The 26,249-nt window shown below is 46.3% G+C and overlaps 1 protein-coding gene across 2 annotated transcripts; it reads right to left on the bottom strand.

Annotated features, from left to right (window-relative positions):
• Nucleotides 1–2,280: 2,280 nt before the first annotated feature.
• Nucleotides 2,281–26,108, bottom strand: BMF (Bcl2 modifying factor). 2 transcript variants are annotated; one of them, XM_076344882.1, is made up of 4 exons: nt 26,049–26,108; nt 23,163–23,483; nt 22,036–22,199; nt 2,281–8,409 (listed from the first exon to the last, which is right to left on the bottom strand). In XM_076344882.1, exons 2-4 carry the CDS (start codon nt 23,476–23,478, stop codon nt 8,308–8,310), a joined length of 582 nt encoding a protein of 193 aa, XP_076200997.1. In that variant the 5' UTR covers nt 23,479–23,483; nt 26,049–26,108; the 3' UTR covers nt 2,281–8,307. The 2 variants fall into 2 exon arrangements, with proteins under 2 accessions (XP_076200997.1, XP_076200998.1); XM_076344883.1 differs by having other exon boundaries at nt 23,388–23,483.
• Between the last annotated feature and the right edge of the window lie 141 nt (nt 26,109–26,249).

Raw genomic sequence — 26,249 nt, 5'->3', positions numbered from 1 at the left:
GCTGCCAGAAATTATCATCTGCTCTTTGTTAGATTCCTGTTGGAAAGAGGTTTCTTTCAGTTCAAGCTTTGCAACAGGAACCAGCGATATGTGCAATGAAGCAACTGCAGCTCTTGCATTTTAACACCAATCTCTAAAAATTGTCAAAAATTGCTTTTGGGACACTTTTTCCTTCCCAAACCCCATCTGTCCATAAATAGGAGGGCAGGGGGTGGGGGAGGCAAAAGCAGGAAATGGGGCTGGATTATTCCTGAATTACTCAGGTATGAGAGCACAAGGACAAAGCTGGTGAGTAGAGCTGCTTCCAAGCTTGCATATGCATTGCAGAGACTAAGGACCGGCACATTTACTGCACCATAAAACAATGGTGCTTGAAAAATATTCCCCAATCCATATACTATAGTGGCTTCTAAACTTCAGCAGCCAGAGCCATGAAAATAGAGTGCTTTGTGCAGTAGCTTGCGCAACCAAAGAACTTTCTCGTCCTCAGAGTGCTTTATTATTTTTAACGAGACAGGCTGAGCACTTCTTGATAAACATTTTTTCCTTGAAGCAGTAATCCTACTTAAACTTTTTACCTTGTCCCTACAGCATACCGCTAGGAAGTTAATAACAAAACTCATTTTCCCTTAAAGTGCTAGTCATGTTAGTAGAGAAAGTGAAGGACATGTTGTGATTGCCATGAAAGGGGCCATGGCTGGAAATAAATTGAAAGTGCCCTGTTGGTATGCAGGCTTAGTATTTTAAGAAGAAAGCTTTTCTGAAGTTCATTTTCTAGGATATCCAGTTTCTTTCAAACTAAAAAAAAAATGTATTAATGTCTGTTGTAATAGGAATGTTCCAGCCTGCAGTGTTTGGTCCTGATGCCTAACCCTGACAATGTTTCCATGCACCCTGAGTCTACTTTGCCACGGCCGGGTGACAGACAGCAGGTCATGATAGAGCCAAACCAAAGATTAATCCAGGAGATCTCAGAGGAAGGGAGGCCGTCCATACATCTGTGCACTTGCCTTTGCTTTGAGCAAGGTGCAATGCATCCTGCTGCTTTGGCAAATGCTTCTGGGGTAGCATTACAAACCATTCATTTTTAAAAGCCATTCTTCTCTTTGATACAAGAATTATTAAAGCTTTTAAGAGTGAGAGTTTAATTAACGGTGAGATTTTAACCACACGAGAATGAGGAAATTCAGAAGCCAACCCTCCCATCTAAATCAATCTCACTTCTGTCCCCTCATATCAGTGTGTTACAACAGGCTCTTTCACGGTCACATGAGGCTGGCCAGGGGACACACTTCTCACTAGATCTAATACAATGAAAAGAAAAACTGTCTTTTTCCCCCTGTGGTCTTAGATGCACATGTGGCTTTTCATACCACACACATCATGTGTTCTTGGAATGAAAGGCCCTTTTGTAACACGCACACACCAGCCGAGGCAACTTAACATCGGGTAGGATTGTTAACTGGGTTCCCTAAAGCCTCCCATGAACACTTTAGCAGCAGCATCGCACTGGAGAAGGAATGTGGTTGAAGGAATTTGACCAGTGATATTACAAATAATTCACGATACACACATCACCATTTCTGCTCCACCCAGGTTAACTACTGTTACTTAATGGAGGTAGTTTTTCCCTATAGGAACAGAGTAAAACTGAAGGACAGGCCTGATGATTACCAAAACACGTGTCTTGCTGTCGCCTGGGATGGCCGAGACATTCTCATGTCTGTGTTTGAGGGAGTCATTACTACTTTACAAGCCCTCTCAAAGCCACGGCCACCTTCCTCCACTGCCTTTACCTCAGAAGACCAGTGAGAACCGTATTTCCCTAGTAGGATTACCAAGCAATGAGTCTTTATACTCAAGGCCTGAGTGCCTTTGAATGTACTTGCATAGGCAGTAGGTAAGCAGCCATCAATCAAAGGTTACATTTTGCAAATTTGGAGGATGCATCCCATGTATGTCTTAAGAGATCTTCCTGATTTGAAGCAGCAAGTTAACCATGCAGCTCCAAGTAGCAGCAGTTCTCTGTCCAAGCGTGGGAATATACCTCCTTGAAAGACTATTTCATAAATTAAATTGTGCCCAAGGAGAGCAGTCCAATCTGGAAAGAAAATGTTGTCTTTGTTGCAGGGCCTGGTATTAGGGTGCACATAAAAGGATCTACCAGATATTGTCAAAGTTGAACAACCCGAATTGTATCACTAATTTGGGCAACTCCAGAATGGGCCAGCTGTGTAAATGCCCTCCATCCCTGAAAAAATAAAACAAAGAACACAGACAAAGAATTTAACAATTTTATTAAAAATTGTACCAGTTATTAGAAAAAAAATCCAAGTATTAAAGTATTAAAAAGCACCAAAGAAAGAAAGCACAAAGCAAATATACTGCACAGATACAAAAAAAAGGAGCTCTGCCCAGTCACCATTGGTACAGGCAGGAGTCCTGGAGGCACACAACCAGGATAAACAAAATGCTACATTCTCACTGGGTCTCAGTCCATGGCAAAGAAGGTGTGTGCACTTCAGGACTAATCCAGACAGAAATCTCACAGGAGAGCATCAGGTTTACTTCTGCAGCAGGACAGTATCATATTCTGGTGAATATCAGAACTCATGGGGAAACCCTCCATTGAGGGAATGTTTATTAAGTACATTGCAAATTCCAGCTCACCTTACCCTTTTTGTTTTCCAGATGAGGGACTCTGAAGTTTTAAAAAAGAAAAAAAAAAAGTATCCCACCAAAGTAGAAAAGTCATGCAGGAAGGGGAGGGAGAAAATGTGAATCCACATTTCACAGTACTCTCATCAGTGAATTTTACTTAGAACCATGGGAGACTGTACTACATACATTTGAAGAGAACAGAAGAAGAGATACATGATTAGTTTTACCAAAAAAACCCAACAGTCTAGATACCCAAACTCAAATTTAGTGTCAGGACTTTCAAATGCACCCAGTGGATACAGACATACAAATCCCTTGGGCTGTTTTGAAATTTCCCTTTTACAAGCCTAACTTCTGACGTTTATTTAAGGAGATACTGACAATGTCGTCTTTCCATCACACCAGTCTCTCCCCCTTTTGTCATCAAATTTTCCTTTCAGAATAGTCTGACCAAAACCGGAGCTGAGGAATCTGTGACGATGCTCTCCTGGAGCTGTGTCCACAAATCAGGGAGACTCCTTTAGATTTAAGAATAACTTTATACATGCAAAATTTCCATAATAGATTTTAAAAACAGTTTAAGAATCTACCCTTCCCACCCCTCCATTCCCCAAAGGCAGCAAAGAGTCTGAAGACAGAACTGAAACATGGCTTTAAAAAACAGCCCACAGACATTAGGTTTCGCTTCCCAGAAACCAACTTCCAGCATGGGATTCGCAGGAAGAGACCCTCCTTTCTGTGGCTAAGGGGGAAGGTGAGGCACGTGGAAGAAAGAAGGGGTAGGGGATGTCAGACTGCATTCAGTTTAAGAACACACACACACACGCACGCACGCGCACGCACACAATTACATTCCAGTGCATTTGATGTGTTTGGTCTTTTCTGCTTTTCCTGGTGGAGAAGAACTGGGCTGTGTAACACCTGCGTGAACACATGCAAACCAAAGAAACAGAGACCACTGAAGTCTTTAGGAACTGTAAAAGATTGTCCTAGGATCTTTTATCAATTCCTTGAGGTATTTCTTCTTGCTAAAACAATCAAAGGCAACAGGTAGGCATTTTTGCAAATGATCACAAATGCCAGTTTGAAAGACAGACTCTTTTGAAGGACATTATTAAAAACCTTTGTTGTCAAATTATGCTAATACTTGATAGTGCTTGGTCCATGTGCAGAGCTCCCATGAATATGAACAGGCATTCCATGGTCCTTTTACTTATAATCCCACAGTAAATATTGCTGGTAAAACAAGGCAAGACCTCCACATATCTGCATTCTCCTTCGAGCCTAGCACATATGCTGAGTGTTTTCCCTATTTTTCCCTTTAAAAATACGCTCAATAGCACACCATTCAGCATGTCACAGTCTCACCATTCCCACAGCTTCAGCAGAGGTATGGGTCAGGACCAGCAGTGGAAGGGTGGAATTCATTGTAGAGTTGACGGGGTCACATTGCAACAACTGCCTCAAGTAATTCTGCTTTTTCTTAAAAAACCCAACCCTTCTCCCTAGTCTACTAATGGGCAGAATCTGCAGTTTCCCAGAAGAGTGCCAAGTCCCACGCTGAATGAAGTTCAACCTTGGGTACAGCTCCAGTGACTGCTATGGAGCAACTCCAGGACTGTAGTAACCTCACATGCACACATCGCCTATACCTTTAATCCAGGTTTGAGGGGACAAAGTAAACGGCCAGTAGAAAGAAAGATGTCTTTGCCGTCACCCTTTCTGCATCAAGAAGGACTGGGTTCCTTGCCTCTATTCCCTTGTTGATACACAGCTCCAAAGCAAAGGTTGATAAAGAAGTTTCTTTCAGGACTCCTCTAACGAGAGTTTAGCCAATAAACGTTTACTAACAACCAGCTATTTAAACTGAGATATGTGATCAGTTATGCAGAAATTCAGTGCTACCAGGGATTATCAGCACCTTGGGAGAAGGCTGCAGTCCCACACACAGATCCAATGGCAACCCTTTCCATGCAACTTCATCCTCTCCCCTGCTTTTGTTGTATCCTATTTATGGCAGTTTGCAGCTATCCCTGGGCAGTCACTTTGTGATTACTGGCTCAGCTTTCAAGAATTGCAGGAAACAACAGTAAACCTAACTATTCCCTACTAGCACCAGGCTTGCTGGATCCAGGGATGGGCAGGTTACAAGATATTCGAAAGGGTGGGAAGTTGGGAAGGGATAGGAAGAACTCTGTCCCTCAGGGAAAGAGAGCTGAGGTCTGAAGCCATTCTGGAGGTCTGGGGAAGGCAAGCAAGATACTTCAAGGCTGCTGGTACCATCAGCAGCAGCTCAAGCTCTTCTTAAGAACTGCTCATTAAAAATAGGAATTTGTTTTAGGAGAAAGATCCGACTGTTCTTTCTAAACTGTTAGACTGTAGTTTTACAACACAGAGAGAAACAGTGTCCCATTCCTTTCACCAAGACAAACTAATATCTAAAAACCTGAGCATACTCCTTCACCAAAAGGACTAAAACCACGTTCCTTGGAACTGTTTCCCCAATCGATGTATGTCCGTAGCCACATTGCAATAGCTACTCTGCGGGGAAGATCTCCTCAGTGCGTGCCCAAGTCCTTACTAACATGGAATGGGTGACAAATAAATGGGTGCTGTGCATCTGTGTATTTGTCAATGTGTGAAATCTTCCCACTATTTCCTCAAGTAGGTGAGACTGTAAGTATGAAATAGCTATTTTTCCCTAAGTGAATAACCAGTCTGCCCCTCCAAATCTACATGAAGCAAAATAAGACTTTTGGGTTGACAGAGCATATTTCCTTTCTCTAAGATATGCAGATATGGAATATAATTAAAATATATTATCAGTGGTTGTAAATCTCTGGCACCAGTAACCAACACACATATTGCAGGAAGTCGGCCTTTGTCTAGCATTAGCTCTATGTCTCCAATGAAGTATTGTTGTTCAAGGAGATTTTAACTTGAGAGCCTGGCATGACCAATTTTGATAAGTCTGTTGTTACACCGGGAAATACAGACTGGCAAAGATGTGTCTTTCCCTGAGCCAAAGGACTCTATTGAGGCAGGCAGCCTGACTGAGAAATGGTTTCAGATACTTCTTTCTCCATGTTAAGAAGAGTCTTACCCTAGATAAACTGGTTGGGTCGCAACACCAGAAAGCACCAGTACCAGACCTATCTTTCCAGCTTACGCATCCGGAGGAGAGGCCTTATTGGCCTGTTTGGCAGTCAAGTCAAGGCAGAGGGGAAGGGGAAAGCTCACGATGGTTTTTAAGCGTCAGATGCACTTGCTGAATTTTTCGTAGTTTGCAGGGCTGTTATGATGTAGCTTTGACTGTTCCTGATAAAGGGGTCCTGGCAATCAGTGGGAAAACGCAAGCATCACATCCTAGAGCATGCCGTGCGGGCAGGCAGCATTGCTGCATTGCTTCCTGAGCCTCAGCACTTCCACTCCTGCCTCTTTAAGAGCTTCTGATTTAAGAGTCTTCTCCTTAACATCCAGCTTCTCAGGGGTCCCCAGTTCAGTCCGTGCTTGCACTATCCCTCAGGCTTTCCCCCCTGTTTAAGTCCTCGTTCTCCAATGACCAGCGTTTACTCCAAGCAGACTGTGCAAAGCAAGGTATGGAAAGCCTCTGTCAAATGGGCAGAGAGTGGCTTCCCATACTGCTGCGGCATAGTCAGCAACAGCTACCACTTGTATCCCTCTGGGTAACTCTGTAGTGCACATGCTTAAAGAAACAACACAAAACCAAAAACAATTCCCCCTTCTAAAAAAACCTCCCGCCCTTCCTCTCCATAAAACCCACCCCCCAAAATATTGCTTGAGATTCATTTATATGAATTGTTAACCATCACGGACAAACATATTACTCTAGCTCTAGCTAGAAAAAGAACATAAGAGGAGAAAAAGAAGCTTGTCTCACATAAACTCTCCTTATGTTAAAAGAGAGTGACTGTGAATATATGAAAGTGAAAAAGGCTTGGGGACCTCTTTCAGGGAGCTAAAGCACATTTTGCCACAGTAGAGCAGGATGCAAATCAAGAGAATGGGGCTGGGAGAGAGGGAGAAAGTCCAAATTTAACTGTGTTCAGCAAATTGTTACCAGACACTACAGTGCAATAATGAGATTATACAAATACCAGAGAAAGCATGAATTAGAGAAGGATATGCAGAGAGGGGTGCAGGAGAAAGCGTATGTGCAAGGAAACTACTCTTCCCGTACAGTAATGCTTATTTTTCAGAGTGGACCAAGAGCAGAAGAATTCCTCAACACCTGAAGTCGACATCTGTAACAGGACTGAAGAGCAATTCTCTGGACAGCTCTTCCTCACGCTGGTTGTATCATTTGAGACCTACAACAAATTGCAGTGGCAATATGGAAACGGTCTGAAAAAAATAAAGTCTGTATTGCTTTTCTGTTTGTGTTTTACCCTAGTTGCCACTGGGTTTGCAAACTAACAATATTTAAGGCTACAGAGAAGTAGCCATCGATATTTAAGGCTACTTCCTTTTGGTAGGGTAATTTCCCCGTGCTGGTCCAATAGTGTCAGTCATACGGACAAACTTCTGAGTGCATACCAACCGGGAACCGTTAGAAGATCTCCCCTGAAGTAATATTACTGCTGCTAGTCAATATATGCTTATGGCAGCCTCCAAACATCACATACTAGAGTAACGGGCAGACTGCTTGTACAGTGTACATGTCAGACTAGTTGCTAATTAATTTCTCTGTCAAATCCTGAAGCAAAACTATCGGATGCCTGGGACCTAAGCCTTCCTGACCAACCACATTTTAGTAAGAGAAAAGAAAAACAAAACAAAATAAACACCCATCACAAAACTAATAAAAACATATACATTAGCATTGTAGAAGAATGACGCTTGTGTCATATTCCATGGGTTTTTGGCTTCACGCTGGCTCATGGGCACTGCGAACACTGAACTGGAAGCAAACAGTGGCAGAAACTAATAGCCCCCAGCAACCCCAGGAAAGTTTAATTTTAAGACTGTTCTACTGAAATTATTTTTTCTATTCATGGCAATGACAAAGAACAACTTCATGTGAGAAAGCAGCAACTGGTGCCCAATGGAAAGATTGACGAGATCAGATTTCTTTGTGATTTTGTCTCACACAGGGCGCAAGGAAATAAACAGTAACCCATGCAGAAAACAAGTAACCTGATGGATATAAGCTACTTGAACGTTTTCATTGCTAAAAAGAACTTTCTCTGTGGAGGAATCGAGCATGTCTGCTCTGGAAGATACCCAAAGTATGTTTAGAGTCATCAATCCCAGACATCATTTTTAACTAGCAGCCAAAATGACACTCCTGCACTCAATCATTGACTAACACACAGGGCAGAGGAAGCTTTTAGTCTAATACCTGCCTCCCTTGCACAGAGGTCACCGGCGCGGGGAACCAGCAGCAAGCTTTACCAAACACACCCACATTCTGGCTTTCCTTCGACAGTGTTGGACAAGAGCTCCCTGCCCCGCGAGGCAGGCAGCAGCAAAGAAGAGTCCGTAAAAACCCCCAAACTTGAAGACGAGTATCAGAAATTCAGAGTCCTCACATCCGGCCGGCGGTGTGCAATGTCTCGCCCCCGAACCAGTGTTTGTTCAGTGCTCCCTGCAGACTGGATGCGGCCTGAAACAGGCGGGCGAAGCTCACCTCTGCCCAGTGTGGTTCCTGTTCGCCTCCGCGTTTAAGGCCAAGTTGTGTAGGAAGAGAAAAAGCTGCCACCACACTTGATTTCTGTTCTGCTGATGCTGTAGAGAACAGTTGAAGCAAGGTTATTTATATTTCTAAAATTGCAACATACCACTTCTCTTTTCCAATAACAACTCAGTTACACTTTTCAAGAGCAGACACTTTAATCCCATCAGCATAACAAGGGGGTGCAGCAAGGGATGAGGGGAGAGAGGGAAATGATAAGTTCTCCAGAAATAATTGTAGCTCTAACATTACAAAAAGAAAAGAGCAGACCCTTTATGCATTGTGCACAAGAGGATTAAACTTTTTTTTTTGCTTGTAGGATTTTGCAGAGTTTAGCCAAGTGCTGTTTTTAATCAGATTGGCTTCTGAGCCTTTCAAAAGCCCCAGCTGCATGAACAAACAACCTTTTTTTTTTTTTAAAAAAAAAGCCCCCCTTCACCCCAAAAGTAAAAAAAAAGAAAAAAATATAACTGGTGATCCATCTGTAAGTGATTTGACACCGTGAAGGTCAAAGGGTTAATCTTCAATTTAAACCACACTGCTGAGACAGCAAAACTCTGATTTCATCTAGTACAAGAAAACACATTCGTGCACACACACACTCCCCCACCCTCCCCCCACCACATTTTCCTTCCCAGCATCTCCAAGATAATACTGCCCTTTTTATAGCCACTTTTGACAGTAAGCCATAAATAATCAGCCTTGGAGCCCTTTCCTACTGACTGGAGCCAATTAAACCTTAAGCAAGAACATACTTGAAAACACACAAAAAACCAAAACCAAGAGGTTATTTCAGGTCCCATTGTCAAGGAAGAAACATGGGAGTTGAGTTTCAGGGGGACATCAGACTATATAATGCAGCTTTGGGGCAGGGACACTGTTCCTTCTTTTGTTATATGTAATCACTCCTGCAAAAATGGCTCCGATTATACCCCCACCTTCCCGCACTTTAATGGCATCTCATACAAACAGGTGGGTTTCTCTTTACATTGCCCAGCCTGGGATACTATTTCACCTCAATAACCGACCCTCTATTAGAAGTCAGTCTTTGTTTTCTCATCCAGAATTCCATATTTGCTAAGCAGGACTGATCATTTCTGGAAAACAAAACAAACCAGCCCCAACCTCTCCCCCCACCCCCAATCCCCAGCAGACGAGGAAACAGAAGACTGGCTTCCAACAACTTTGCCTCAGTACACAGGAGTTCATAAAAGAGCACTGAAGCACATTATATGAACAAGATGTTTCAACTCAGATTAGCCCAACAGGGCAGAACAACATGGTTACAAGGCATTCTTTACGTAATCACAAATAAGAGAGAGTTGCAACTGGACTTGGTGTATTGGAGATGTGTCAATAAACAGCTCTTCAAAGCCCTCCCAGATAGTCATTAAATTACGTCCGTATTTCAGCGGGAGTAGATCTGTGCCATTTGAATCACAACTACATACAACACAGGCTTCGGAAAACCTCTGTTCATCTCGCATCTTAGCAGTGGGTCATTCTTCTTACCCTCAAGACTTAACAGTTGTCTCCCGGATTTAGAAGAGTTCACACAGATCCCATCACACATTTCAACACCACTGTGTTTGCAGCATAACCCACAGACAGCGACTCTAGAGCCCGGTATCATTTATTTCAAAGTAACCAGCCCTGGGTTCAGTCCGTACTGATTGTCCAGGCATTGCTAGGTTTACAGGTGAAAACAATCTTTTATAAACTATCCCCTAGGGCTGGGTTACAAAAACCTAATTTGGTTTCAAAAAGCAAGATGCTTTTTGTTTTGTTATTCGCCTCTCGGTTTGACCAGGCTTTCCTTCCTCATCAAACTCCAGAGATTCTTCTCACCCTCCTCCATAGAGCCACACTCCCAAACCTGCTTGAACATGCACGTGGAACCACCATGTCCTGGCGACATCTAGATACCATGCTTTTATCAAGCTATTACAGTTTAAGTGGACTGCTCCTTAAACAGAGATCTTCGGGTAGCATGTCAATGAAGTGGCATGCAAGCACAATGCCGCCTTCTGCAGTTTCCACAAGTAAGGAACTATGCTAGGAGAGTACAGTGGACAAACATACTATAGACGCTCTGAAGACAATCTGCTTTGGCAGATTATTTTATTCTATTGGCAGCCAAGAGGGTAAAGAAGTGTCGTATAGGGACTTAGTATGGGAAATGCAAAAGGATGTTTAAAAATTGGTATCAAAATCCTAAACTTGAAATATATCTCAGCCTCACTGGTGGACCCTCTTTAATGGAAGCTCTCATGGAATTTTATAAACCAGGTTAATTTGGAGGCAGACAAGAGGAGGCGTGCTGATGGTTGGACTCGATGATCTTAGAGGTCTTTTCCAACCTCAATGATTCTATGATTCTATGATCTGGTATGTGCAATTTCAACTATTCTACACTGTCAGAAGGACAAATAACAAGTAAGAATCCCCAATGTCCTGCTTCATGTAGGAGGCTGCTTTGGGCTTCTCACACAACATAACATGTTTCTAAATATTCTGTCTCCTCTTTAAGTTTTAAATGCCACCTCAGAAGAAAAGGATTACTGGTTCTTTGCTGTGATAGGTAAAGGGGCCATGTTCAGGGAAAAACAGTGGAAGGACTGAGCTCATCCTCCTCCCTTTTTGTTTTTTTTTGAAGGTGGGGGAGCTTTTTGAGGAAGGTATTGGGTTTTGTTTTTATTTGGTAAATAAGAGTTTTCGATCTCTACTTTCAGGAGGGTTACAGACCTGCAAGAGAACCAGTGGGATGTGGCATCACAAATACTGAGAAAAACTGTAATTCTTTTTAGTTCATACTCTATTGTATTTCACTGCCTCTTGCAGCCACTTTTTTGGTACAGCATTTTTGTCCTTCTCCAGTTAAAAATGTTTCCCGCTATTTGCCTAAGACACTCAAGGAGATTTCCATGGAAAAGCAGAATAGGAATTATTTCACCCTTGTTCCCCCCTGCTTATAAAAAGCATAAGATCTCAAATCACTTTATGAAGGACGTTGACACCATTAATTTTGTTTTGAAGTGAAAAAATAGAGCACTAGGCCGAGGGCAGCTTTCCAGGTTTTATTCCTAGACCTAGGGCTTGCATTTCCCTGGGTCCGTATTCAGCTAGCATTTCCTTCCACGGTGGCGTAGTCCCACACACACTTTCCCTGGCTTGCATACTGAAGCAGCCCACTCGCACTGTCCTCTCTTCACACTAGTGCAGGAAAGTGAACTAGAGCAGGACAATGATCAAGGCCAGAACCAATCTGATAAAGAAGCTGTCTTTACTATTGATCAGGTCATCCTAATCCATCTGATCCACGGCATCATGGAGTCAAGCTGATGCTTATGCCAGCACAACAGAAAGGTGACCTGAGAAGAGGAGCAAGCTGGGACTGCTTGCTCCTTCAGCAGCAAGCCTAGCTAACGGGGTTTACAGAGTTATGGTCTCACTTCTGGGCTGATCTGCTTTCCGTGGTACTAATTCAGCATGGGACAAGAGCCACAGAATGGAAATGGCAGATATTCTTTGCAATACAGATAGAGTAAACAATTTATGGAAAGAACTGTCACAGCCTAAAAAATGTCCTTTTCACAAGTTTCAGTAGCTTTTCCCTAGATATGTCTCTGCCAAGACCAAAATAGTCAAATATTTCAGGACTGAGGGGTTTTTGTGTGGTATAATTTAGCTGCCAGGAAGGACAGAAAACCCAGGAAAGTGACTCCACGAGTTTGGCATCTCATTTTTTCAGATGTGATACGTTTCAAGTCAATTCTTACAGTCTTCTAAGACTCATAACTATGGTGGCACAGGTTTATAATTTCCTAAGCTTCCCTATGCTGATTTGTCCCTCATCACAACAATTCAATCCTCAGAGTCACTACTGCACAAATGTATCAGGGATGAACACTTTGCCACCTCCATGTGGTAGCAACACAAAGAACATTTTGAAGCTCCTTTCCGAAGATGGAAAGAAGCCCCTTTTGCCCTCTATACTAACTGTAACTAAAGAAGACTAGTCTTGTGAATACAGTAAGTCAACACAAAGCTGGAAACACATAAAAACATTTCCTACTGCAGCTGCTGCTTTTTAAAGGGGATATCCTTAAGAGACTGTCTGTCTGAGGCGTTAGCATGAATGCTTCAATGACTCACAGGGAAAGGCCATTTTACAGGAAAAGTGTCCTCTGCAGCAACAGTACATTAGTGAAGCCTATCCATGAACTGGGCTGAACCAAAAGCCAGAATACTGGTAAACAAACACAAAAAAACAGCAAGACTTTTACTGGAAGCAAATGAAAGAGGGACATGATTGACCCAACATTTATTCCCTCCCCGTAATTAATTCCTAATACGTTTCACACTGTAAGCATACAGATATATATCTGTCAAATAGCACCCCAGACGTCAAAAGCTTTTTACTCCTACCAAGCCCTTGCACGGGGTGATCGAGGGAGCATCAGGACAGGTAATACACATCAAAGAAAATGTTGTCCCTCTGACATAGCTCCTTGAATCCTTGAGCATAAATGTTTAACAGATGAATAGTATTCACTTTTCCACCTGATAAATACGTGCCATTAATATCCCTCCTTAAAAAAATAAAGAATATGTTCATCATATACACGTCATATGTGGGTCTGGTACATTCCTATCGCATATACAGAAGGGTACACCTGTCTACCCTCTTGATCTCATGGGCAACTTCTGACTTTGCTTCATGGCTTCCAGATAGCTAAGGGTCAAATTCTGATCCCATCTTAACTAGAAGGATTAAAATATGGCCATAAATGGCACTATTAGAGCAAAAGAAGAATAATGGCATATGTGTGCATAAAAACATAATTCTTCCTTTAATGACTAATACAAGTATTAGCAATAAGTTGTTGGGATTTTATTTATTCACTGAAAACAAAAATACTTGCACACCGGGAGCAGTTGCTGACTCATCGCTGAAGGCTGTTTTGGCTGCCAGGTGGCTGGAGGCATATTGTGCTACCACAAAATATGCTTCAGCTTAGAAAGACTAGAAAGTCACAGTCCCCAAGGCAACAGAGGTTACAGAAGGTGTCCCCCGCTGGAGAGAGAAACGCAGGCCAATGGAAGTCAAATACAAATCTTTCCAGCTGTGATTCCTAATGACCAAAGAATAATGCATGTGTAAAAGCAGCCGGAAAAAAAAAGGAGACAGTAACAGAGAAAAACTGAAAGAGGAGCTTAGCGGCACAATTTCTCATGATGACACAGAGAGGAGGATGAGGATCTTCCTCGGGGATCTGCGTCCTTCTGGCTTGCAAACCCCGTGGCTCTTTTACGCAAGGCTAAACTTGTGGTAGAGGGAGGCGTCATCTCAAGTACTGCTTCCTTTCTCAAAGCCTCCGTCAGGCTTTGCGAAGCATGATAAGCAACACGCGTGTTTATGGAGAGAGGATGTACAGGAGCGGGCACAGCAGGAGGGATGCGGGGTGCAGGAGACCCCCAAAACCCATTTACGGGCTGCCCAGCCCAAGCAAGGGGGATGGCACTGACCGCTGCCAAGGCACTGGTCCGAGCAGCGACGTTCATTGCCCCAAACCTGCTGCAGGCACAGCTGCGCAGGTGAGCCCTTTCTCAACTTTCTTGTAGCTCAAAAACAAACATGCAGCCACTCGCGCCTTCCTCTCCGGAGCGGGCAGGAAGGGGAAGCAGACAGACGCCATGGCAACAGCCAGCTGACGGCAACCTGGGAAGGGCAACCACCGGCCACCTCGTTCCCAGGCCCCCAGCCTTCCCCTCCTGCACCCCCGGGGGGCACACTGGCTTATTTTCCATAAATACAGTAAATAAGGGTCTTGCATTTCCATAGAGCTGCACCTGATACCGCTGTCTACCTGTGGCACAGGGTCTGAGGGGGGATTCGCCCCCATGCTGGGGGGGGGATGAGGGTGCAGGAAGAGACACCCAGACCTCGCCTCCATGTGCGAGAGAAGACACCCCCTCCGACAGCCACAGCTGCAGGCAGCAAGCACAGGCAGGTTTATTCATTCAGACCCCAAGTGCGAACTGACAGAGCTATTTCACAGCTTACCCTGTTTATCACCTAACCTGCACAGGCTGTGGGACGGACTGACCTTTATTTTGCATCGATTCCCTCACCACCAGAAGAAGGGAGGTGCTCCTGAAACTGCTTGGTGCACAGGAGACACCCCCTACTGATTAAAGCGTACCTCGGGGTTTTGGTTAAAATAACACTTTGCAAGTTTTTGCAGGAAAATATTCTGGCAGGGGGACAAGGGGGGGGGCACGGGGCCCTGGCCTGGACGCAGCGCTGCCCTGCTGCGAGGGGAGCCTGCAGGCAGGCAGGCGGGCGGGCAGGTGCAGCGCTGGAGCCTGCGGGCAGAGCAGCCTCTCGTCAGCAGTTCTGATGACTCAGAGGCTAAATTTAGAGAGCGATATAAACACAGCAGCCACAGCGCAAACACTGCCCGGCAGAGCGGCTCTCACGCACAGCCCTCTCAGCCCGCTCCTCCTCGCTGGCCGGGGTCCGCATGCCCTTCGGGGGCTCTCCTCAGCGGGTGGCTGCAGTCCCCCATCACCAGCGTCTTGTCGGGCGCTACATCAGAAAAAACCTAATTGGGGTTAACAGAAGTTGCCTCACTGCTTTTATTTTTAGATCACTATTCTTTCTGCTGTGGTACAGTCCTCAGATTCCTTTGCCATTGGTGAGGGTAGCTACCAAGGAGAAACAAAAAAAAAAAAAAACCCCAAACAGAGACTATAAAAGGCTAGCAGGACATTCCTCCTCAATGGCTTGAAACAAAGGAGGACTCTGCAGTTGGGCACTTGCTTTCCTGCCTTTCCACCATAAAATTTCATTGAGTAAAATACAAACATGCACACTCCTCACCATAAATAATCAGTCCAAACATCTCATCATCCCCCTCAGAGATGGCAGTATCTTAACAAGATCAACCAACCTAAGTGTAGGACTGGAGGCAGAACGACTGGGTTCCAATCAGCGATCCCTGCATGATCTCAGACAAGTTATAACCTGCATTTCCTAGTCTCCCACACTAAAAAAGAAGTGGGATATTACCGCAATTATTTCTTAATTGAAAAGTAATTCCTCAGCTGTCACACTGCTACAAGCAGAAAGCACATTACCACTCACAGCCACCATGGTGCTGCAAAAGCCGAGGAAATGCAGAAAAGCCTACAGAGACCACTGGGGTTGTACATGAGAAGCAGCAGCACTGAACGCTATTTAAATCATACACCGCTACTGCAGGTGATGTTAGAAATACTGTAAAACAAGTCACTTGTACTGTCCCAAAGAATTATTTTGTGTTCTTTAATGTGGGCAATCTTGATATTTTGAGCTTGTAGCCCCACTGCCTTAAGACACTGCAGTCCCGTGTCCGGCGGGGTGAAGGATTCACAGCGGGTCGTTGCACAGAGCTCGCAGTGCTCTCCTGCCACTGCGCTCCCTTATCCTCTGCCCACTTCCTCTACCAGAGCTAGGCAGGAAGTTTTGCTTTTTAACATTATCCCTTATTTTAAGCAGGAACAAAACCATAATATATTTAAATCTTTTTCAGCTGAAAGCATAGAGGAGGATAGATTAGGCTGCTGCAAGAGTTTTGTGGTTTTATTAAACCGATATACAATGGTTGTATGTGACTGTCGCATCAGGAGTTCGCATAGCCCAGCCGCCAACAGCAGCCTTACATGGCTGCCCGAGGAAAAGCAAAGAGGGCAAGTACATGCAATAGCTCCCCCTAATACTCTTTCAGCATCTAACTAGTTTGAGCTTAGGACTTCCTGAGTCAGATCTGGTTTCTGTTTATTTAATGTCTCCTTCAATGGCCATAAACTTGTCCTGATTCCCCTTGAACTTAGATAAAGTGCTGGGATGCACAATATGCCTTGACAAGGAGTTCCACAGAGCTACCTATTGCATGAAAAACTACCTCATTTACTTTGAGCTGGCTCCTACTAGCTTGACTTGATTTTGTCTAGTTCTTGTACTGGGAGAAATTAGTCTATCCATCTCTTTCCTGTCACTTCTGATTTCTGTTTAATATTGCTACGCCCTTGCTTTGTGTCTTTTTTAGACTTAGCAGTCCTAGCCCATTTTTTCATTTTTCATATGGAAGTTTCATCATCCTTCTTGCCTTTCTCTGAAACTTTTCCAGTTCTGCTGCATCATTTTTGGAAGAAGGAAACGAGAACTGTAGGTAACATTCAAGATACGGAAGAAACATGGATTTATACAGTGGCATAACTACGTTCTTGTTCTCAGTTTCTTTTCTTAACATACCAAAGAATATAATTTCGGATCAGATGTGAAAGGGTCCAGCAAGTTTCTGTTAACCTAAATGTTAAGTAATCAGCTCCACAGGCAGCAGGATTTCAGAACAGGTGCTAGGCAAGGGGCAACAGGTTGCTGTGTCGTTTGTATGCATAGGGGAAGTTGCACTTCCAAGCCCACCTCTTCCTTCATTGTCATTTGTCAAAATGGAAAAAAAGCTAACAACATTAAGCAAAAAAATCTGTCTCCACTTCCTCATATCAAGTTCCTGGCTCCACTGACTGTGGGAACTCCTCTTCCCCCCCCTATGGCACCCTCCTTTCCTCAAGCCTAGGGTCCCAATTCCATAGCCCTGCAAGAACTTTGCTTTACACCTTAATCTTCCCAACCTCATATCCACCCTACCCCCTGCCCTCTAAACCAGGCTCACCCACTTCAGGAGTTCTCCACCTGGTACTCTCCCTCACCATGCTCCTGCATCCTCAGCTGGAAATTCAAGTCCTGCACCGACGGGCAATCCACAGACAGCAGAGCTGAAGAGGACACCCACTGCTTCGCACAGCAGCAGGAGGGACCAGCAAGCATGAGCCAGCAGAGAAGATCCTGAAACATACTGAGCTACTTGGGAAACGAATGAAAGCACTTACCCCAAGTCTCAAAGAGACTGCAAGTACAAGTAAATTATGGAGCTGCCGGTGCTACAGGCTCACCTGCAGGACAGTTTGAAAGTCTCTGCATTACATTATTAGGAAGCTTTTCTGAACGTTTTTCCTAAAATGTAAAGTCATCATAAAGGACAGTTTCCTGCAAACAATTCCAGTTAAAAAAGCAACTGTTAAAAAATTCCCTGAGTGTCCTCACTGAACGATGGAGAAAAGCCTGATGGAGTTTGGGATAAATGATGCACGTGTAGCACTGTGCGCCCACTCTCTCACGCCGATAAGTTTCCGACAAGAGACATGGGCTCCCTGTTGCATAAGCAGAAGTGTCTCAGAGGAGGCCTCGATAACTCTCATGAGAGACAGAGGGGAAAAAATATGCAAAACGGAACAAGTTTCACTTTCAAAGGAAAACAACATTTCCTCCTGGACATTTTCAGTGTCATTAACTTGAGGCAAACAGGTACATGCCATCTGTCCACAGCCGGTGCGGATGCAGGCATTCAGGCTCCACAGGCTGCTCAAGCCCATTGCAGTGACGGCGAGAGCGTTACTTGCTGAACCAATTGGGGAATTTAGAGAAACAAAGTTTTCTGTAGCTAGATCCACGGAGGCTTTTTGAGCACGGTCAGCATATCTAAATCAACTGCAGGATTCCTGATGTGTTGGAAAGGGGCTTTGTTGTTGTTTGTAATGCACTTATTTACTCAAGAAAGCCCAGCTCTGATTCAGCATCTGGTTCTCATTGAGGCTCAGTTTTTTTTAAACCGAGCTTTCCAGATGGGTTGACTGAAGCACAAGGAGGTCAAGAGACTTGTCTGAGGTCGTACAGCAAGTCAGTGGCTCTGCTTGGACCCAAGCCCAGAACTCTTCAAGGCTACCACTCCTTGGCTCTTAAAGAGACAATTTTATCCCCTGTGAAGTGATCTTATCACCATGAAGAAGAGATGCGATAAAAGCAGTCTCCTCAAAGCTGCAGCCTGCTTAGAAAGAGTTATTTTATTTGGAAAAAGCCATAGCATTCCAGTGTCTCAATGGAGCAAGTTAAACCAAAGGGGTGTGATACTGATATACAGTGTCATCCACCCCACTCTTGTATAACCCCATGCTCCTATGGGGCGGCTTTACGCTGCTGCTGCCGCCATCCCTGGTTGTCTACTCCCATCCCATCTAGCAGCGCGTCATGTCGTGAAATACACTCTCAGTTCAACATGGGTCGAAGCTCCTTCTCAAGGCAAGGGAGCTCAAGTGCACTCAGGACCTAAAGCAGAGCCCAAACACTTGTTGCCATGGCCTGGACATGTGGGGTGCAGGCAGCGCATCCCAGCCAACCAACCAGCAGATCCCCTAAGCTCAGGTCTGTTCTCCATAACCTCAGAGTGCACTCTTTAAGCTCAACCACAGGCTGGGCTACAGCAAACAGTTCACAGATCCCATGGCAAAGGCACACTTGCTCCAAACCAAGAAGGAGGTGGCAAGTACTGGGTTCTCCTGCAGAAAGCGTGGCTTGGCTCTACCTTTGTTTTCCAGGGGCAGGGTGAGAAAAGCACAACAGAGGGAACATTGCCAGAAGCTACACAGCCTCAGACAGGTAAGAGGTACTAAAGAGCTTGAGAAAACATAGATGGGTCTTGCATGTCATTCTGCAGAGCCCTCTGCAAACTGGATCGACCTGTAGCAGGCTCTGCTGCTTAGGAACACAGAGCATTGCTCAAGTCCTTCCTATAATAAATTCAGCATCGTAAGGAGATGAAAGCTGCAGAGTGCTAGGGAATGTTGCATTATTGCTCTAGCACTGTTCTAAGGATGAAAAAGCCAGGTTTTAAACTACTGTATTCTGTTTAATATATTAATAGGAAATGAAACCCTGACAATGGTGTACATGCCAAAAGCAAGCATAGGTGTGGCCAACTTTCTTATTCTTATGAGATGCATACCCAAAAATCTTTTGTATAGCCAAGAACCACAGAATAAATACCACATAGCTCCGGGAGCCCAGGGAAGAGATAACAGTGACTCTCCAGGGTTCCCAGTGTGGGATGGGGTTAGACCGTGCACGCAGCTGAGTCCAATGACAACTCAGTGACGTCAGCCTCAGCAGCTATTGCCTGCTCTGTTCCTCTCTCAGCCAGGGATGTACACTAACCAGCGGCCTTTGTGTCAACACAGCCTTGCTGCTGCAGCAGCAGAATGGGAGCCATACTTGAACTGCTGGAGAATTTCGCAGAACTCAAGAGCCATGAGAGGGCAACTCTTGAGTTAGCTGGATGCACTACTCCAATACTGAAAGCTTTTCCTAACTCCCACTGAAAGGGCACATATGTTTTCTTTTCACATGTTCACAGATAAGACGTTTTGTAGGCTCCAAAAAGAGGCACAGCTTGTTGAAAACCAGGCTTGCTCTCTCTCAGGACTTCACAAGACCACACTGGTGTGACTAACTTTGTGGTATTCTAAATCTGATTCAAGACACCACTCTGGAAAGTTGGTTTTGACCAAATGTTTGAGACAAGCTGGGATGGGGCATCCAAATCAGGGATTAGTTTCACAGCAAGATAAACGACAGCCCATTTTTCCACATCTTGGAGACTGCCCCTTCCAAACCACAACACATTGTGAACCAGTTCACGTGTCTCCAGGGGCAGACTGCTTGCTTCTTCAGCAACAGGCTGGGAAGGGTCATTGCACACAGGACAGAGGGGCTTCTGCATAGGAGATCTGTGCAAAAAGCCAAAGGAAATCCTCCATGCAGGGATGGGAGGGAAAGGATTGGGCATGACAACAAAACACTCCACGGGGAACAGTGCCTTGGACACTAATATGTGGCTCAGCACTCAGTTTTCCTGACAAACAAGAAAGAATCCCTTAACAGATCCAAATGCCAAGGCCTATCCCAGGGTCAGGCTGTGGAGAACCACTGGCTGAACTATTCCGTCCTCGGGTTAAGTTTTCGGGTTGGGTTTTTTTCTGTTTTGTTTTCAAAATTAAATGGCTGAACAGCTCTCCCCCCCCTTTACAACTTGTTGCTCTTCCAGTTCAAACAAAGACAGCAGAGCTCCTCCTCTGCTGGCTGCGCCGTTGTCGGGTAGCGCAGGCGGACGCTTTTGTTTACTAACTCTCCCACATGCTTGGCTGACAGGCAGCTCGCCTGGGCCGGCAGCCCTGGCTGCGGTCCTGTGCGTGGCACTGGGAGCCCCCGCAGCACCCGCGGCTGGCAGCTCGCCACGGGCCACGGGGCAGCAAAGAGCCCGACCCACGACCCACGGCAGCTTTAGCGGGGCCGGCTTGGGTGGGCATTCCTGGATGCGTTTCCAAGGCACAGACATCAGATAGGTACGCTCCCGGAGATGAAAGGGGTCAAGTTACAACCAGTTCCACCACTTCACTCCAGGGCTCCTCCACGAGATGGTTAACCTTCCCTTTCCTGTGAGAATCTGGCTAAAGAGAGTGGGGTCTTCAGCTATTGCTGGTGAAGAGGTGGCGCTGAGGAAAACCCCATTCAACCACACACAACACGTTAAAAATCTCGTGGTAGCTCGTTATTCCTGCAATTTGCTAAATGACATTCATAGCCCCTTCCACATTTCTACAGGCTAATCTTCCTGTTACAGCTTTGTTAATCCTCCTGCTATTTGGAGATGAAGAGTCCCAGAATTCCCTCATCTCTCTCATGACACAGAGAGGACCAAATCTTTGCCCAGCCACATTCTCTAACCAGGACAGAGATCCTCACTTACCTTTGAGAAGAATTGCAACAGATCCCACAGTTAACAGAACACCAACTCATTTGGAGTGAGATAAGCTTTCTGTCCCTCTCTGAAGTTGGCAAGAGTGTCAGCTTCTTCATATGCAAGCGGATACACACTCTCCGTGTTGGACTTGCACAGAAGTGGCGAAGTGCTGCCTACTGCCAAACCTCTGCCACCTCTGCCAAACTCTGCATGGGCTGGGATTTCCATTTCACCCCTACTCAACAGGGGAAGGAGGGCAAGGAAAAAAGAATCAGGGTTTTTAGGGGTGCTGGTTTTATTTCATTTCTTTGCAGAGCAGGGTTTCTTCTTTTTTTTTTTTTAAAGAAAACAAAATCAAGATTCTGGAGTGTGGTTTTCAGACCTGATGGCATCTAACAGCTGTCTTTTGTTGTGAGGAAGTTAGTCACAAGTCTGAGACACTAGCTAGGACTGTCTGACAAAGGAGTTGCTAGCAAGTCTAGCGTGATCTAAATATACTCCACAACATTTCAGACAACTACCCCTAGACAACAAGGAGTGTCAGAACAGACTCCAGGCTTGTTGTCATCTCCAAGATGAGGAGCTGATATAAGCCACCGATGGCAACTTGTGCCACAGAAGAGAAGACGCTGGTGGTGAGGAGAGTGGAGAAGGGTAAAAGCTGTAATAAAAAGCAAGGGGGAGATCCCTGGAGAAAGCCTCAGTGACCCTGTTGCTGATGAACTGGAAGAGCTGGAATAGCAGCAGCTAATGCAGAACAGCTACCTTCCCAGGCAGTAAATACAATCCCACACATTCTCTTCCCTCCACCTGCCAATCTTTAGGAAGAGCCAGCAATCTAGCATAAGCAAAATCCATCAGGATATTGCTGCCATTTTATTGCTGCTGGCAGTCTGCTGCCTTAGACAACAGCCCGCTTAGCTGATGCCTGGAGCCAGTCTTCTAGAGCACCACTCTTGGGTAGCTAAACCCCCGCCTTCCCCTCCAGAGACACCCTACCCTCTGTATGTGGAGCCGGTGGAACTGGTCGGCAATGCACTGCAACTTCCGTGCAATCTGCACCTCGGCACGCACTTCCCGCTGACCTTCCGGAGGCTCCTCTTGGAGGTGCGGATCCAACGCAAAGCCAACTGGAGGGACATGTAAACGGTAGCCAGCATTCCCTGCAAAACAGAGATCAGAAGAGTCATTCTTCCAGTGCAAAGAATAGCTGTTCTACTCAGTACACTTTACGGAGGAAAGAGCTGCACATAATCCTAAATTTTTGACTCATGTTAAAGTCCAGTTCCTGAAGCCCAAACAATGACTGTGTACCGTAAACATGCAGTAAAACATTTGCTCAGCTTTTAAGTAGATTTATATCGATTAAGCAGAGCATTGTGTTGCTTCCCATAATCAAATGACTGGCAGGATCTTACACTTGGTTCCTTTTGCTTGTTTATAGTTCAACCAAGTGCTGATTTTTTTTTTTTTTTAATGAAAATTTTGCAGTTTTACAAGATCTCTGCTTCCAGTTGTCTCCCACTAAAGGTTGCTGTATCTTTTCCGTCAGACTTTTCTGAGTTCTCTGGCATTCAGTGGGACTGATTTGAATTAAAGCTGAATCAGATACACAAAGCTGAGTGGTGTCCCATCAGTTACTAGTAAAATACTGGATGGACAAACATGCTACTTATTCAACAACTTCAACTCCAGTAAAGAGCCTAAAAGCTGTCCCACCAAGTGTAAATTTTTGCATTTCCCTCTCTCCACTGAAAACTTCTAGGAGCATTCCTATGTGGATGAGACAGCACTAGAAGTTAAAAAATGTAGACAAATCGTAGGATACAAGGTACGGTGAGCACTTAAACATCTAGCAGTAAAATAAAACATGACAGAATAAAGCCAAAAAGAAAAAGAGTGGGAATATCAAGGACAGCAGAAGCAATGAGCAAGTGCCTCGTTCCTGTAGTGGACAAGCAAGGGTAAGAAAATACAAGCTGTCTTTCCTGAGGGAGTAGGACCTAAGCAAAATAGTTTTTAGTCCTTTAATACAACGCCCTAATGAAAGAAACCTCGCTTGATTGGGGAAGCGCTAAAGGGACAGTTTCCTCGCTGTAAAGCTGGTGACACTGGAGTGCTCTTACCATAGAAGAGTCTCCGGGGCTCTTCAGTGACTCCACAAGGCAACATAACATCCTGACTGGAAGAGGACGGGCTGAGTGTTTGAGTTGCCTTGTCCTGCTGCTCAGGATGCCTGATACCGGGACCACAGCAGTGTGTGAGGGGGAATAGTTGAAACCTCCCCAGAAGGCAGCTGTAGGACTGGTTCTGTGTGAAAATGCCAGTTGCAGTCATCTCACCAGGCTGACCTGCAAGTCCAAAGTCATCAGAGTGAAACACGTCATCGTCCAGCCCATCCAGGCTAGAATAGTCCTCTTCCAGGTAGCTGGGGCGATCCATTGCTCCTGCAATAAAGGGACATTTGAGGGAACAGCTAAGACACAAGAAGAACGTTGTCCAGGAGAGAATGCCTTCTGTTCCAACAATGAAACACAGCTCTTTTTTCCACGCCTGCCTGCCTCCCTCCCTCCCAACGCTGCCCATCTGCATGGGCAGGAGAGGCGAGTGACTCAGTGGTGAAGGTCAGGGCTTTGTGGAAAGTCCTCGAGTGCTGGGCCAGAGGGAGACAAAGTTCACACGTGTCTAAGAGTCCACCCACGGCTCCAATTCCACAACTGTTCACAAGGAGGGAGCCAACCCCCGACCTCAGCACATAGAAACTGAAAAGACATTGTTTTAAAAAGCAACCCAAATCCTTCAAATTGCCCCATGGCCAGTCAGCTTCTTTGGGGTCTGCTTTGCTTTGGTCTGCCGTATTTGAACTTTATGGTATGCCCCATTCATTTTTTCCCATCTATTAGTTATTGATGAAGAAAAGCTCTTGTAATCACAAGGCTGCAAGGCCAGACTTTTAAGAAACCCCAGTGGTTGCAAAACTCAAGAGCTGGCAAAGCCATTTCTGTGAAGCTCTCCGTAACTTCTCCCTGTAAGGGCCAACTTTCCTTTCAACTTCTCATTTCTTCCCTCTGCTCAACTTAAGACATGTCCCAAACTTGGCAACGCAGTCACTTCATTACCCCTCTTACTCGAAAGCCTACATGCACTGTCAGTGCATTAGTTCATTCTACTACTAAAGAGGAAACATTGCTGGTGTCAGTGTTTAAAGCAGGACTTTTGTAGCTCCCATAGTAAACACTCCTTAGCTTTGTTGCAGCACAAAGCTGGACAAAGATGGTGGAAGAAAAAAACCCCAATAAACCCTAAAGCACTATTTCAGAGCTCTTTGCAAACATACAGCAAGTAGAAGCAGATTTACCAAAAAAGCCACAAGTCCCTTTACTGTTACCTGTGCATCTAACCCAATTGGAAGACAGTCTCCTAAGAGATCCATCTCCAGGATTTCCACCCAGTTCCAAACAAGGCAGTGAAATTCAACTCTTCATGTCTCTTCCTTTGCTCTGGTTTGCGAAGCATTTAACAGAACGGAAGACTAGCAAGAGGAATTTCAGGCCTGAAGGAGACATTAATAATAATTTTATAAGGATGTGTTCAGCGCTCCCCTTGGTGCTCCCATCTCCCCCCAGGTGAGCAGCACTGACAACACCAACATGCTAGAGGAGACAAAGGGACCCAGCGGTGCAAGAGCTATTTGTGCAGGGCTCTAACTCGGGGGTACTACGGTTATTTAAGTTGTTGCATCTCAGCGGTTCACTCAGCCCAGCCACAACTCCCAAATTAGAGTCTGCAGAGCAGAACAGGTACCAGCTCCACAGCTGGTCCAGCTCCACTGGATGACAGCAGTGCTATCTTGGCATAACACTTGTAATATTCTCATCCATGGCTTAAAGTAGCACACCGAAAGGAGTTACAGGTCCTGAGATGCAGGCACGGATGATCTCCTGCCAGCTCTGCTGCTGGATCGCGACCACCTGACAGAAAGGCAGGGCGATATTTTGTCTTTGCAGCAAGACTTGCCAGATCTCATCCGTCAGAGCCCCACTGGGACACGGGCATTCAGCGCGAGAAAGTGCAACAAAGGCACAAAGCTAGCCGGCAGACCAAACCCTGAACAAAAGAGGGTTTAGAGAGCAAGAAGTTTTACCCGACCTCCCACAATACGGCCCGACTTTTTTCCAGAGCTCTTAGAAAAAAGCTGAGGAGAGAATGCCGAAGCAGCGTAAAGGCTAAGTCACCCTACAGCCCACTTGAGTTCCTTCCACAAGCTTAAAACGCAACTCGTGCTGGGAGCCGCAGGCGCCGAGAGCCGCCGCGTCCCGCCTGGGAGAGACGCTGAACAGCTCGGGCTCCGGGGGCTCTGCCAGGCGGCGGGGGCACGGACGCGCGTCTTCAGCGCCGCGTCCGACCCCCGGCGCTTCCACAAGAAAGCCACCAACCCCCCCGAGCCGAGCCAGCCTCCGCCAAACCCGGCCGCGCCGCAGCCACACGCCCGCTCTGACAGGCGGAGGGCCGGGAGCCGGAGGGAGGGCTCAGCACACACGTGCGTGCCAGCTTCCCAAAACAAAGCTGGCCGGCCTCGCTTCGGCACCGCCAACTGCTTGTAACGCTTCCCCTTCCGCGCTCCAACCCCGCAGATTTACCCCCGGCCGAGAGGTTTCAACGCGGCTCCTCCGGGCAGCGCCGGGGGACGAGACACCCGAGGCCGGCGGGGCGGCCCGGGAAGGGCAGCGCTGGCTACCGGCAATTAGCCATTGCCTACACCAGCGAATCGCTGCCTTCTCGGTGCCCACCGGGCTCACTCCCAGCCCGCCCGCTCCCCCCTTCTCCCCGCTCCCCCGGACGCCGCGGGACCTCGGGCAGGAGCCGCTTCGCGCCGCCCGGCCGGGCCGGGGCCGCCCCGAGGCGAACCCCCTTCCCTGTCACGACCGCGCGCGGCCTCGGCGCCGCGCTGACCGGAGGCCTGGCTCAGAGGGGCCGGCCCCCAGTGGCGAAGGGGCTTCCCGGGCACTCACCGAGAAGCGGGACGGGCGTCCCGCAGGGACGGGGCGTCCCGGGAGCCGCCGCCGCGCCTCCCCGTCGCCAAACTGCCGCCGCAGCCGCCGGGCGGACCGCGAACAGCTGACGGCGGCCCCGCCCCCGCCGCGCCCCGCCCCCGCCCGCCGGCCAATGGGCGGAGAGAGGCGGGGCGCGCAGCGAGCGGCAACGGCCGCCGC

The sequence above is a fragment of the Aptenodytes patagonicus genome, chromosome 7 (assembly GCF_965638725.1).
Source record: "Aptenodytes patagonicus chromosome 7, bAptPat1.pri.cur, whole genome shotgun sequence".
Classification (NCBI taxonomy): domain Eukaryota; kingdom Metazoa; phylum Chordata; class Aves; order Sphenisciformes; family Spheniscidae; genus Aptenodytes; species Aptenodytes patagonicus.
This window is presented reverse-complemented; position numbering and strand designations above follow the sequence as displayed.